The sequence below is a fragment of the Pseudophryne corroboree genome, chromosome 7 (genome assembly GCF_028390025.1).
Source record: "Pseudophryne corroboree isolate aPseCor3 chromosome 7, aPseCor3.hap2, whole genome shotgun sequence".
NCBI lineage: Eukaryota > Metazoa > Chordata > Amphibia > Anura > Myobatrachidae > Pseudophryne > Pseudophryne corroboree.
Genome location: NC_086450.1, coordinates 30,305,842 through 30,321,482, shown reverse-complemented (window position 1 = coordinate 30,321,482; position 15,641 = coordinate 30,305,842). Strand labels below are relative to the sequence as shown.

The window sequence follows — 15,641 nt, the reverse complement described above, 5'->3', positions numbered from 1 at the left end:
AGCCCGCGTCCGAGTCCCAGCAGTCAGTGGCTGCCTCTGTCTGTTACGAGGAGGGAGTGCTGAGGGCGGGACTATGGTAGACTACTGACGTCAGACGCCGGTGCCGCATAGCGCGCACTGAGTAGTTTAACTTTAGTCCGCCTGCGGTGCACAGCAGTCCCCCTCCCTCGTCGCCAATTCGCCACCGCCGGCACAGCAGGTACTGTGGGGGCATATCTGGCACTGTGGGGGCATATATGTATCTGGCACTGTGGGGGCATATATGTATCTGGCACTGTGGGGGCATTTATGTATCTGCCACTGTGGGCGCATTTATTTATCTGGCACTGTGAGCGCATTTATGTATCTGGCACTGTGGGCGCATTTATGTATCTGGCACTGTGGGGGCATTTATGTATCTGGCACTGTGGGCGCATTTATGTATCTGGCACTGTGGGCGCATTTATGTATCTGGCACTGTGGGCGCATTTATGTATCTGGCACTGTGGGGGCATTTATGTATCTGGCACTGTGGGGGCATTTATGTATCTGGCACTGTGGGGACATATGTGTATCTGGCACTGTGGGGGCATATATGTATCTGGCACTGTGGGCGCATTTATGTATCTGGCACTGTGGGCGCATTTATGTATCTGGCACTGTGGGGACATATATGTATCTGGCACTGTGGGCGCATTTATGTATCTGGCACTGTGGGCGCATTTATGTATCTGGCACTGTGGGGACATATATGTATCTGGCACTGTGGGCGCATTTATGTATCTGGCACTGTGGGCGCATTTATGTATCTGGCACTGTGGGCGCATTTATGTATCTGGCACTGTGGGCGCATTTATGTATCTGGCACTGTGGGCGCATTTATGTATCTGGCACTGTGGGCGCATTTATGTATCTGGCACTGTGGGGGCATTTATGTATCTGGCACTGTGGGCGCATTTATGTATCTGGCACTGTGGGGACATATATGTATCTGGCACTGTGGGCGCATTTATGTATCTGGCACTGTGGGGGCATATATGTATCTGGCACTGTGGGCGCATTTATGTATCTGGCACTGTGGGCGCATTTATGTATCTGGCACTGTGGGGACATATATGTATCTGGCACTGTGGGCGCATTTATGTATCTGGCACTGTGGGCGCATTTATGTATCTGGCACTGTGGGCGCATTTATGTATCTGGCACTGTGGGGACATATATGTATCTGGCACTGTGGGCGCATTTATGTATCTGGCACTGTGGGCGCATTTATGTATCTGGCACTGTGGGGACATATATGTATCTGGCACTGTGGGCGCATTTATGTATCTGGCACTGTGGGCGCATTTATGTATCTGGCACTGCTGGGGGGGCATGTCCTGTATAGCTGGCACTGCTGGGGGTCATGTCCTGTGTAGCTGGTACTGCTGGGGGGCATGTCCTGTGTAGCTGGTACTGCTGGGGGGCATGTCCTGTGTAGCTGGTAGTGCTGGGGGGCATGTCCTGTGTAGCTGGTACTACTGGGGGGCATGTCCTGTGTAGCTGGCATGGCTGGGGGGCATGTCCTGTGTATCTGGCACTGCTGGGGGGCATCTCCTGTGTAGCTGGTACTGCTGGGGGGCATATTGTGTGTAGCTGGCATGGCTGGGGAGGGGCATGTCCTGTGTATCTGGCACTGCTGGGGGGCATGTCCTGTGTAGCTGGCACTGCTGGGGGGCATGTCATTTCTATCTGGCACTGCACTACTGGAGACATTATGTGTATCTGGCACTATACTGGAGACATTATGTGTATCTGGCACTATACTGGAGACATTATGTGTATCTGGCACTATACTGGAGACATGTGTATCTGGCACTATACTGGAGACATTATGTGTATCTGGCACTATACTGGAGACATTATGTGTATCTGGCACTATACTAGAGACATTATGTGTATCTGGCACTATACTGGAGACATTATGTGTATCTGGCACTATACTGGAGACATTATGTGTATCTGGCACTATACTGGAGACATTATGTGTATCTGGCACTATACTGGAGACATGTGTATCTGGCACTATACTGGAGACATTATGTGTATCTGGCACTATACTGGAGACATTATGTGTATCTGGCACTATACTGGAGACATTATGTGTATCTGGCACTATACTGGAGACATTATGTGTATCTGGCACTATACTGGAGACATTATGTGTATCTGGCACTATACTGGAGACATTACGTGTATCTGGCACTATACTGGAGACATTATGTGTATCTGGCACTATACTGGAGACATTATGTGTATCTGGCACTATACTGGAGACATTATGTGTATCTGGCACTATACTGCAGACATTATGTGTATCTGGCACTATACTGCAGACATTATGTGTATCTGGCACTATACTGGAGACATTATGTGTATCTGGCACTATACTGGAGACATTATGTGTATCTGGCACTATACTGGAGACATTATGTGTATCTGGCACTATACTGGAGACATTATGTGTATCTGGCACTATACTGCAGACATTATGTGTATCTGGCACTATACTGGAGACATTATGTGTATCTGGCACTATACTGGAGACATTATGTGTATCTGGCACTATACTGGAGACATTATGTGTATCTGGCACTATACTGGAGACATTATGTGTATCTGGCACTATACTGGAGACATTATGTGTATCTGGCACTATACTGGAGACATTATGTGTATCTGGCACTATACTGGAGACATTATGTGTATCTGGCACTATACCGGAGACATTATGTGTAAGGAACACTACAGTGTCTGTTATGTGTAAGGCTGCTAATTGTGTGCATAGAGGGGGTGTGAAAATATAATTATAGTTTGATAATATGAAATAGCGAGACCACGCCCACCTTTCCAGTAGTGCATGGGTGGGTGTGGGGGGGGGGCGGGCGCTTTGACATTTTCTCGCTGAGGGTGCTAGTAGGCCTGGAGCCGGCCCTGGCCGACAGTTAGGTTTAGGCAGCTGGGAAAGGTTAAGGATAGTCAGCAAAGAGGAAGGGGGGGGGGGGGCTTAGGGCTAGACACTAGCGGGTAAAATACTTACCGGAATGCTGCAGTATCGGGTTCTGCACCGGCAGTGGCTGTCACAGCACCTCCGGGACCCTGAAACATCAAGTGTAGCCTATCAGGCCACTAGGAACTGGTATCTCGTATAAATCATGCCTCATCCTGCTAATTAGGTGCATGGGGAGTCTGAATGATGGCATACCCTCCAAGTGCACCTTTTTAGCAGAACAGTACCTTTTTTTTTTTTTTTTTGTCTGTACCGATTTTTGGCTCTCCAAACTTCCATTGAAAGTATAGGAAAAGAGGCATGGCAACGCCCACTTTACCTGTGGCCACGCCCCCTTTCCTAATTTGTACCGATTTTTAAGTGTAAAATGTTGGATTGTATGTGATGGGATAACGAGTTCTGTTAGAACATGCACCAATAGCGTAATTCACTAACCTTCATCCAAGGCTCTGTTTATGGCGGCACAGAAAGCCCAATAGCCGCTGTACTCTTTGCCCTTGTATCTGACCAAGAACTTCTTCTCTTGACTTTCAGACCAGAAGGAGAAGTTTAAGGTGTCGGCAAAGAACACCCAGTTGACGGCGTCTTCCCCGGAGCTCTGTGGGTTCAGTTCATGGAGAGTTTTCCATCCCGCCAGGCTGATTTCCTTCCGTCCAATCTTCTCAAACAGCTTCTTGGCCAGAGAGCTCACACCCTGCGGCTCCACAAACACATCCTTGCTGTTCTCGGTGATGAACTTGCCGGCCTCCCTGGGCGCTAGAGGAGCCGACATTCTGCTGCTATGTTCTGTTGTTCTGAGATGTCATTTAAGAAGAAAAAAAAAAGAAATTAAATGAGGTGGCTCCTTTCTTAAACGCGCCTACCATATGCTAAATGGTTACTTCTGCTGATTACGCAACTTGAAGTGATGATATAAAGAAAAAACAAAAATATGCTTTGGGCCTAAAATAACTAAACTCTTTGGATTATTCTACAATTGTTTTAAAATTTTTTTTTATTCTGTTTTCGTTATCTCTGATAATACAACATCTGTGACCTCAGAGATTCTGAAGCATCTTAAGGCCCATATAGACGGGCCGATGCGGGAGAGATGTGTGCTGAGCGAACCGCTCAGCACACATCTCTCCCGCCGCTCAGCACAGCGCGATCTGTGCTGAGCGTGCGGGGGGGGAGATGGGGGGGCCGCTCACTTCACCCAGCGGGTGAAGTGAGCGACCCGCTAGATTGGCCTGCATGCAGGCCAATCTAGCAGCAGCAGCGATAGCGATGTGCGGGGCTGCGCATCGCTATCGCTGAGGGGGCTACACACGGAGCGATCATGCCGATATTCTAAGCAATCTAGTCAGATTGCTTAGAATATCGCTCCGTGAGTACCCCCCTTTACCGTAGAGTCCAATTAAATGATTAGTTCTATGACAACCCAAGAGGGTCCCAGCAGAGAAGGTTTAAGATAGAAGGGGCGTATGCAGAGCCGGATTAAAGGGGGGGTCCCGGGCATACGTACCCCGGGCCCCCCTTTCCAAAAGGGCCCCCTATCACACCACAGATCGGATCTCTCTCCCGATCCGATCTGTGGTGCTGCGCTCTCGCCCGCACTGCAGCCATACAGACAGGACAGCTGAGTGACAGCTCAGCTGTCCAATAATGTATGACTGAAGTAGTCTGCCCCAATGGCTGAGCGGCAAGCTGCTTCACTCATACATGATTGGAGAGCTGAGCCGTCGCTCAGCTGTCTGTGCGAGTGTGCGGATGGCGGGGACAGGAGCGCAGTGTGATCGTGCTGTGGCTGGTATGTGACACCCCCCCCACACACACACACGCCCCTTCCCTTCTCTTGAATAGGGGCCCCTCTGTCTTAAGTGCCCCGGGCCCCCCAGGCTCTTAATCCGGCTCTGGGCTTATGGGCAGTGTCTGAGCGGGCCCCTTCCTCTCTCTCCAGCAGCGCAGGTGAAGTAGACTCTGGCACTGTGATTGATTTTTGCGCATGCGCAGGAATCTGGGAAACGGCTCGGGCGTCAATTTCCCAGTGCTTTTTCTATTGCACATTGCACAGTTGTTACACAAAGCGCAACCCAATTACAGTTCTATGTGAGCTACACGTGCCAACCCCCTTTTTGACCAAGTATCACACATCTCTGCAATTCCTTCAAGTAAACTCATCAAATCTGTCTATCGAGGGTCATTCAAACCCGGCCGCTAATGCAGTCCGCAGCACAGTTTGCCGATGGCGGCAAGCTGCGGCTGCGCGGGGACACACATTGCGGTCGCATCCCTGATGGAAAAAGTCGGCACCCCTCCCGCTTTCTGCCCACTTCATAGTGAATGGCAAGGAGAGATTATAGTAAGGTATAACAGGAACCTGATCATACATGCAGACTTACCTGGTCCTGTGTGTGGAGGAAAGCATGGGTGAGAGCAGGCTGGCTTATATACACACCCTACAGGCAGTGACTGCAGGAGAGAAAGCTGGGATTGCACAATATGTGTCACTTTGCCCAATAGGAAAGATAACGATGTTGTGTTTGGGACGACTGCCAAGAGTAATGAGGGAAGAAAGACACAGAATATCAGCATCACTTCTCATAATATCTGGAAAAGGAGCCGGCAGGAAACTCTCTACAGATATCATACTTGCATTTTTTTTTTAAATCTATTAATTGCACCCAAACTGCAGACAACTTTAAATATATATATATATATATATATATATATATATATATATATACATACTAGGTGCTTCATCGCGCCCTACGGGCGCTCTTCACACCGTCGCAAGGGGCTACGCCCCCTTAACCCTTGCATGCCTTTCTGGGGTTCAATATTTGTATTATATGGAGTATTACCTGCATTCCTTTGTTAGTGGTTAAATATTGCACAATGAAAGGGCGTGCGATGGTGAAGGAGGCGCAGCCCCTTGCGACGGCGTGAATAGCACCTGCAGGGCACGATGTACAGAATGTAGCGGGTGCGGGGGGGACTGCGGATGGTGTCTGTAGATGCTGCGGGTGGAGGGGGGGCGGAAGTGGGGGTGGGGCCCGGATGGGGAAGGGTCGGGAGGTGCTGCGGGTGGGGGAGGGGCAGAGGAGTGGGGGATGCAGGTGGGGGAGGGGTCCAGAGGCACTGCAGGTGGGGGAGGGGCAGGGGTGCCATGGGTGGGAGAGGGGCAGGTGTGGGGATGTTGTGGATGGGTGAAGGGTTCCGGAGGTGCTGAGGGATGAGAAGGGGCGGGAGTGCCGCTGGTGGGGTAGGGGTCCGCAGGCACCATGGGTAGGGGAGGGGCAGGTACAGGTGTTGCGGCGGATGGGGAAGGAGCTCTGGAGGTGCTGCAGGTGGTGGAGGGGCAGGTGCGGGGGTGCCATTGGTGGGGGAGGGGTGGGCGAGGGGGGGACCACGGATGGAGGAGGGTGTCTGCAGATGCTGCGGGTGGAGGGGGGCAGGTGTGGGGGGAGACATATAATGGAGGTGAATGGTGGAGGGGGCCTGGAGGTGCTGGGGGTGGTGAAGGGGCAGAGGAGTGGGAGCCGCGGGTGGTGTAGGGGGTCTGGAGGCACAGCATGTGGGGGAGGGGTGGAGTGCCGCATGTGGTGGAGGGGAAGGTGCGGAGGTGTGGTGCATTGGGGAGAGGTCTGGAGGTGCTGCGGGTACTGTACATGCCAAAAAGGTAGTTGGAGGGTACGCAGTAACAGGGCCAGGACAGGGGTGACAGGGTCAGAACAGGGGTGACGGGGCCAGGACAGGGGTGACAGGGTCAGAACAGGGGCGACGGGGCCAGGACAGGGGTGACGGGGCCAGGACAGGGGTGACGGGGCCAGGACAGGGGTGACGGGGCCAGGACAGGGGCGACGGGGCCAGGATAGGGGTGACAGGGCCAGGGTAGGGGCGGCAGGACCAGGACAGGGGTGACAGGGCCAGTATAGGGTTGACAGGGCAAGCACAGGGGTGACAGGGCCAGGATAGGGGTAACAGGGCCAGCATAAGGGTGACAGGGACAGGATAAGGGTGAAAGGGCCAGGATAAGGGTGGCAGGTCAAGGCCAGGGGTGACAGGGACATGACAGAACACAAGGCACGGGAGAGATTGGTATTAGGGACAAAACAGTGGTGACAGACAGATGTGTATTACCGGAGTCACTGCTGCTGGCTGCTGCTGTTCCACTCCAACCTGTTGGGATCTGCTGCTGGTGGAGACTTGGCATGGCTGATTCTCTTAGGCTGAAGTCCTGCTTCCTCTGTCCGTCCGCATCCCTCCCTCCCTCCTCAGTCACACACCGCAGACCTCGCGTAGCTGCCGGGCACTGTGGTAAGGTGAGACTGGGAGTGACTGGTTAGCCCCCAGGAGATGCTGCGGCTGGAGGGAGGAGGGGGTCATAGCATGTACGTGGCGCGGACCTCGCGGCTGCTGGGCACTGTGGTAAGGGGAGACTGGGAGTGACTGGTTAGCTCCCAGGAGACGCTGCGGCTGGAGGGAGGAGGGGGTCAGAGCCTGCAAGCAGCTCGGACTTCTGCAGCGCTACCCGCCGGCTAAAGTGTGTGAAGGAGCTGGGCGCACCTCACTGCGGGTGGCAGCGCTGCAGCTAGCGGTGGGGTTGCCGGGGCTGGAGATAACAGAGGCAGTACGGAACCTGCACAGTGGCTGGTGACCCACAAAACTGCAGCTAAGAAGCGTGGAGTGTGCCAGAAAGTGACGCTCCTCCGCGCCAGAGAGACCCTGCTGAGTATGCTGATGTGGGGGGTCAAGCACACAGTGAGCCGGTGCCCGTCTGTCTGTATGACATACCCCTCACACACCCCCATACCTCCCAAATGTCCCGATTTTCACGGGACAGTCCCATTTTTTGGGGTCTGTCCCGCTGTCCAACCCGGAGGCAGTTGGAAAGCTCCTGTACTCGCTGTTCTGCTTAGCAGAGCAGCGGTGAATAGTGGAGACAGAGGGAAAGGGGGCATCAGGGGGTACGGATTAAGGGGGGGTTCCAGCAGCAGAGCCGGATTAAGGGGGGTGGGGGAGGCGGTACGTACCGTTGGCCTCACAGTTTTAGGGGTCTCCCCGGCTCGAGTAGCTCTGTCCCAGCTCAGAAGCTCCCCCGTCCTGCCAGCAACAGTGGCAGCATTGTGCTACAGTCAGCACATGCTGCTGCGTATTGGCAGGTCTGTGGTGTTGCAGGGAGGCAGCAGTCTCCCTGCTTTCTTCTGCCTGTGTGGGTGTGTAGGGGGGAGTGACCACCTCCTCTGGATTTAGCCCTAGCTGAGGGGCCAAAATTCCATAAAAAAAAAAAAAAAAAAATCCCGGAATTTGCATAAGGGGGCGTGGCCTCTCGGTGCGCGAATAGGCCACGCCCCCAACCCCACAGCAGGCAGAGCAATGATATAGGGCTACCCTGTCTCAAGTGCCCTGGGCCCCCCGGACTCATAATCAGCCCCTGGGGGCATGCCAGCAGCTCACAGAGCGCTGGGCAAGCCCCCTCACTGACGAAAACGGGGGCCCTCCCGTGAAGCCACGCCCCCTTTTCGCTATCTGTGTGTGTGTGTGTGTGTGTGTGTGTGTGTCCCTCCTGCCTGAAGAAAGCTCCTGCAGAAAGCTGGGAGGTATGCACCCCTGCCTGTGCCATGCCCATACTATGCTTCTGCTCCTAGTCTCCTATAGATTTGGCCAGATCTGTGACTCATTTGACTATCTCCGCCCAGTGTTGTGACTCCGCCCAGCGTTAGCAAATGAATCACAAAGTCACAGATCTGGGCTATTATATAGGAGATATCACAATAAATTCCTTAGGTGCGCCAATGTAGTCAGGATATATTTTATAACTATCCTCCATGAAACCAATGTTCTTTTATATCACAAATGTCAATATATATTATTTAAAAAAAAAAAAAATATTCCAATGTGCATACAAATGTAAAAACGTTTACATAAAACCAAAACATAACAATACAATAGATAATATCGTTAAGACCTGTTTAACATTTCAGAGGCTAGATGTTCATACACTTCACCCTTACGGGTGTGAGCTCACAAGTGGAGGGCCTCTGTATATTTCCAGGTCATTTAGATAACCCAACGCGTTTCGTCCCTTTAGTTGGACTTCCTCAGGGGTACATATCGATAATTTGATGTACTGAGAGGAGATCTGATTTTACACAATAGTGTTCATAATAATCGGGGATTCTGATAGGAATGTCTCTAAGGTCCGTTTAAGTTCTTATCTTTAAACATATAGTATAGATGGATTACTCCATAACCGGAAATCTCTGTAGACTCGGTCTTTGAAGAATATATTTTTTGATATCTAATCAGAAGTTATAATTAGGAGAAATGGTCGATTCCCATCCACAGATAATATAGAAATGTTGTCTTGTAGTCACTGTTGGTATCAGTCTTTCTAGCCAAAAGCTGCATCCGCGGCCACAGTGTGCAACTCAAAAATCCATCTCGCCTGTAGCTGGAGCAGATGTCTTTTAGTTGGAGCAGAGGCGAGATGGATTTTTGAGTTGAACACTGTGGCCGCTGCTGGGCTTAATGAAAATGTATCCATGCTTTGCTTTGGGTGTGGTTCATCAAATCGACAGTATCTAGGTCGACAATGTTTAGGTCGACCACTATAGGTCGACAGTCACTAGGTCGACATGGATGGAAGGTCGACAGGGTTTCTAGATCGACAGGTCTAAAGGTCGACATGAGGAATTTTTTTTTTTTTGGTGTCGTTTTCTTCGTAGAGTGACCGGGATTCCAAATTAGTGCACCCGTCCCCTCGCATGGCTCGCTACGCTCGCCATGCTTCGGGCACACTTTACCGTTCCAATCGTAGTCCACGTGGATCGTTAAGTATGAAAAAATTCAAAAAAAGAAAAGAAATGTGAAAAACTCATGTCGACCTTTAGACCTGTCGACCTAGCACATGTCGACCTAGAACCCCTGTCGATCTTCCATCCATGTCGACCTAGTGACTGTCGACCTATAGTGGTCGACCTAAACATTGTCGACCTAGATACTGTCGATCTTCAGACCGGATCCCCTTTGCTTTCTATGAGTATTTGACAATTGCAGGACTTTTCTCCCAAATATTCTTATTATGTTTGCAGTAATCATTCTATATGCTTTCTTATCAAGGCCGTGCAAATATGTTTTCCATGTGTTGTTTTGTAGTGGATACATTTGTGCTGCTTTATTGGGTGACACCCTTTGCACTTTGGTTTGTAGCTCATGCTTATAGTTATGACAGTAATGTTTCTAGTGAATATTATATAAGAGTAGCTGCCTGTCTTTTATTATCCAAATACCATGGCAGTAAGAGTAACCGTGTCCATGAGGCTGTAATGTGCATGGATTTTTGTTTTAGTATGTGCCGGCGTCTTGCTCATTTATAGTAACAAACAGTCCCTTGGTTGTTTAGGTGTAGGTTCACCATGGTAACAGGCTCCGCCCCCCCCCTGTCGCGCCGCCGGCCGGGCTGCGTGTGATGTCATTCAGTCCGTTCCCGGAAGTGCGGGGGTTGCTGGGACCACATTTCACTCACTGGTGTTATTTAAGGCAAGAGTTTTTTTGTATTTGTATCCTGAGGAAAGGTTTTACTAAAGACACCTGAAACGTTGACTGACATTAAGAGCTTGTAGCTGTGTTTATTGAAAAATCCTTGGAGTGCCACCCATTCTTTGCTGGTATATATCACGACAATAACATTCTCCTCTCCAGCACAATATTCATAATGGTTACATCAGGTTACATCTCCTTTCATTTGCTTCACTGGCAATAACAGCATTAACAATGATGTGACAGCATTACAGTACAGTACATACCAGCGCAGTCTCTGGGAATCAGTAGTGCGGCGTCCGCAAACTGAGATTCATTTCAGTGTGCTCTCCTCCATTCGCTAGGGGCTCTATCTAAACGGGATCTCTCATGGACATGTTACTGGGGGCCTTCCGCCAAACGTGGTTTCCTACCACTCACCCAGCTAGTCCTTGCCCGAAGACTCACACCTCCCGTCCTGCTTCTTGGGTACCCCTGAAGGTGAAGATCCCCTTTATTTCTTCCACTGATTGTTCATGCTGTAGCTGCTCTCACACTGCAAATCTGGATATCTCTTGCTCTTCCTAGCAGCACCTACATGCTGTTCCATAATGCCAGGGACTGTGGAGTACCATGCTTGTTCCACAGTCCCCAGACTGCGTTTCTCCTGGACACTAGCCTGTGCCCTCCATCTCAGTCCTCAGCTCACACTGCACTGTCCTGTGCTTTGTTCCTTGTCCTAAAAACCCCCTTACACTTCCTGTCGTAACCCCCTGCATGTGGCAGGCTCTGTGAGAATTGTTTTTTTCTAGTTTTGAGGCCATAAACTCCCCCACTCACTGATAAGTATTAAATGGCTTTTGGAACTTTCCAATATCTGTTAACATTCCAGTATGCCACATATATATTAATAATACACATAGACAGACAGACACAAGAGATTAAATATCACTTACATGAACAGGTCGATGCAAAAAATGATCTGCCTGGATGGGATGTAGTCAGGTGACCGGCAGTCGAAGTCCCAGCAGTCAGCATACCGACGCTGGGATCCCAACCGCCGGTCACCCGATCCCAACCCGCCTGGACATGTCTTGTATAGGAATTCGGTCTTAATTAAGCAGTCGCCCCTCTCCCCCCTTCATCATATTGCATGTGGTTGCAGCACTATGTAATAGAACTGGTTATGATTGGGGCCGCCAACTGGGGAGGGTCCATGTCTGTTTTTGAATGTTTATGTTCGACCATGTCATTTTTATTTTTTTTGCCAGTTTCTGATTCCCCCCCCCCCCCCCCCCCCTCCCTCCCTTTCTTGCATAACAATTGAGGCTACATTGTACACTTGGTAACTCTCCAAGATGGCCGGTCTGAAGTGGGAGGTTGGATTACGCGATTCGCATTGAATCGTGACATCCTAGTCTTCACACTGTAAAACATTGCAGATATCTGAACAGTGGGGTTAGGGCTGTGACTATGCAGCTTTAAACAGAGGAGGGGGGGGGGATGAGCATTCCAGCCCCCGAACTCCCAAAGGGTTTACTTTGGAAAGTCGCTAAGTATGGTAGACGGTACAGATATTTATGGGATAGCCTGTACTTCACAAATATGTTTGGCCACACTACATATGTGGCGTAGTGGTAAGCATTACTGCCTTGCAGCACTGACGTCGTTAATTCAGAGCCCTTTCGGTGTGGAGTTGGTATGCCCCCTACCCCCTGGCTGGTGGGGTGACTTCTGCCAAATAAATTAACCCTATTGTGTCTGTGTACTTCAGACCATAAGCCCCACTAGGGCATGGACTGATATGTATGATAAATATTCTTTCTGCGCAGCGCTGTGTAAATTGGTGGTACTATATAAACAATAATAATTATATATTACCATTATAGCTGAGGCAGTAAATCAGTTCATAGATAGAGAATGATATAATTGTATTTAAGAAACATGTTGCTACATGTGAAAGGATCTGCCTGGACATGTCTTGTATACTGTACACTGCAAGCTGATATAATTAAAGCTACAGCTAGTACAGGCAATGGGGGGGAATTCATATCAACACCATCCACATGCAGAACCCACTCTGCACATGTGCAGAAACAAGTCCTGCGCACTTCTCCCGATTGTGGGCTTGTGGGATCCATGCAGAATTAGCCCCGATGCTTTCAATGTTCCTTATTGGAGCATGCCTGGCTACTTCCTTACAAACAGAAAAAAAAGAGAAAATGCAAGTGCACACTCTAAATAATAAAACACTGCTTATCAGAATAATTATAATAAACTGTGCAATATTACAGAGAGTAAATGGAGGTGCTTAGCATAATTTTGGGCAAAAATGTAGACCCACCAACCACGACCAGGTGACCACATCAGGTGGGTCCCTAACACTATGGTTCAAGTCCATGGCACAGGATTCCCCCCCCCCCCCCATCACCCCACCAGCACATGCCAGCCACCCCAAAATATCACACTAGTGAGAGGTTTAAGTATTAAAAAGTGTTACGTTAGTAGGAAGCAGCAGCTACGTGACGAGATAGATACATACAGTAGGTGAAAGGTAATAATGAAAGTGTTACATTGGTAAACAAAACAATGTAGGTACTAAAAAAAGTGCTAGGTTAAGTGTTACAATATGATGCCCCAAATCAGCCAGGCCACACCAGCCCACGAGACCTTGCACCCCGAACTCATCTTAAAACTGGCAAATTATATAAATGTATTCAGGGCTTACCATTCATAGTGCCTTTTCAATAAGTAGTCTCAAATGCCAGAGATCCATTCTAATTAAAAACACCCTTGTCAGGTTGGAGGGATGCCAGTCCAATATAGAATATATGGGGGGGTCATAGACTGCACACCCTAATTTTAAAAATGAGAGGTGCTACCATGCTGAGACTTGTAGTGCCACACAGGGAAAAAAAGGTAAATGCAGGTGCGCACTCTAAGCACTAAAAACACGTAATCAGAAAAATTACAGTATAGGGTGATTCAAAAGTCGCAGTACACCCTTTTGTTTCAAAATCTTTGCAGGAAATGGAAAAACTGAATACTCCAGTAAGGTTTGGGTGAGGTGGGCTATTTTTTAGGGTATGTACCGAACATGGGTGCCATCTTGAAATCGGCCATCTTGAATCTAATTTTAAACGAGAGGTGCTACCATGCCGAGACTTGTAGTGCCACACAGGGAAAAAAGGGTAAATGCAGGTGCACACTCTAAGCAATAAAAACACTAGTTATCAGAACAATTACAGTACAGGGTGATTCAAAAGTCACAGTACACCCTTTTGTTTCAAAAACTGTGCAGGAAATGGAAAAACTGAATACTCCAGTAATGTTTGGGTGAGGTGGACTATCTTTTAGGGTATGAACCGAACATGGGCGCCATCTTGAAATTGGTCATCTTGAATCTAAGTCCGTTTTGTCAAATGGAAAGGGGGTCATGAAACATGTCAAACAACATTTAGCTGAACAGTTTATTGCTGCAAACAGATTTGAAATAGCCGTTATGGTTTAAAAGTTACAACACTATTTTGTTGGAATTACAGGCTGAACTGTTCTCCATAAAGGTCATTTAATGTTTGAGCTGCTCTGGTAGGGAGCTACTCATCAAGTACAAAAGCATCGCTCTATTGTACTTGTGTGGCGGGGGAGAGCCAGACATGTGGGGCGGACTAGCCCTGCGCTGGGCATCCCCCCACATGTCTCTGTAACTTAACGTAGATGTGCTAATTTAGAACATCTACGATCAGGTCTGAATTAGGCCCAATAAACTCTGCAATTTAACAAGGGGTAAAATTGAGGTGTTTTGCACAATTTGTGGGCAAAAATGTGGACCCATCTAGCATGTCATGGTGACCTCATTAGGTGGGTCCCTAACATCCCAAATACCTACATATTATATAAATGTATCCAGGTCTTATCGTAGTGCGTCAGCAATAGTGGCCACAGTCGGTACCTTGAGAGAGAATGTGCAAAGTCTAATCTCAGCCTTTCTCTTGTGCACCAACGTGTGATGGATTGTACAGGCTCTGAGATGCCCACCTTCAGGCTGCTGTGCGCAATTTGCAAACGCAATCAGACATTTGGATTCGCACATGGAATTAGTAAAGAATCAATTGCAGAAACATTAGCACTGGTTTCCGCCTTTGAAATCAGGTCTTAAGGCCTTCTTATGGAAAAGATGACACCAGTGTAAAATTATATCTTCCTGCCATCAGCCATTACAGGTCTAATTACAACAATTTCTGTATATACATGTAAGAAACAGGACTAGGGATCGGAAGCGTTAACCAATATATCCCAGATAACAATGGTTTAATTGCAATGTCTTGTTGCTGTATTCTGATTGGCTGCAGTATTAAGCCAGTCCTCGCCAGTGAAACGGTGGCTTCTGGTGATCGGTCAGATTAGGTGACAGGTTGTGGCGTGAGCGGAAAAGCCTGATGCGTCAGTCTGAGTTACTGTCTATCTCTCTGTGACACGTGCGTGTACTGTATACTAACAGTGAGTAGTAGTGTAACCCAATATGTAGTGGAAATATATTAAATAGTTATATTTAAGGTAGTCAGAGAGAGATATATATATATACTAGGTGCTTCATCGCGCCCTACGGGCGCTCTTCACACCGTCGCAAGGGGCTACGCCCCCTTAACCCTTGCACACCTTTCTGGGTTCAGTATTTGTATTATATGGAGTATTACCTGCATTCCTTTGTTAGTGGTTAAATATTGCACAATGAAAGTGCGTGCGATGGTGAAGGAGGCGCAGCCCCTTGCGATGGCGTGAACAGCACCTGCAGGGCACGATGTACAGAATGTAGCGGGTGCGGGGGGGACTGCGGATGGGGAAGGGTGTCTGTAGATGCTGCGGGTGGAGGGGGGACAGGTGTGGGGGGAGACATATATGGGGGGTGGATGGTGGAGGGGGTCTGGAGGTGCTGTGGGTGGTGGAGGGGGTCTGGAGGCACAGCGTGTGTGGGGGGGGGTGGAGTGCCGCATGTGGTGGAGGGGAAGGTGCGGAGGTGTGGTGCATTGGGGAGGGGTCTGGAGGCGCTGCGGGTACTGCACCTGCCAAAAAGGTAGTTGGAGGGTATGCAGTATCAGGGCCAGGACAG

At 49.3% G+C, this 15,641-nt stretch overlaps 1 protein-coding gene across 1 annotated transcript in view; it reads right to left on the bottom strand.

The window, feature by feature from the left end:
• Positions 1 to 5,505, bottom strand: part of LOC134944282 (queuosine 5'-phosphate N-glycosylase/hydrolase-like) — a 28,093-nt gene extending 22,588 nt beyond the window's left edge. The window contains exons 1-2 of the mRNA XM_063932860.1: positions 5,410 to 5,505; positions 3,464 to 3,822 (exon numbers count right to left, since the gene is read on the bottom strand). Of these exons, the coding sequence (XP_063788930.1) occupies positions 3,464 to 3,822; positions 5,410 to 5,435 (385 nt within the window). The 5' untranslated portion in view covers positions 5,436 to 5,505. The remainder of the gene's footprint in view (positions 1 to 3,463; positions 3,823 to 5,409) is intronic.
• Between the last annotated feature and the right edge of the window lie 10,136 nt (positions 5,506 to 15,641).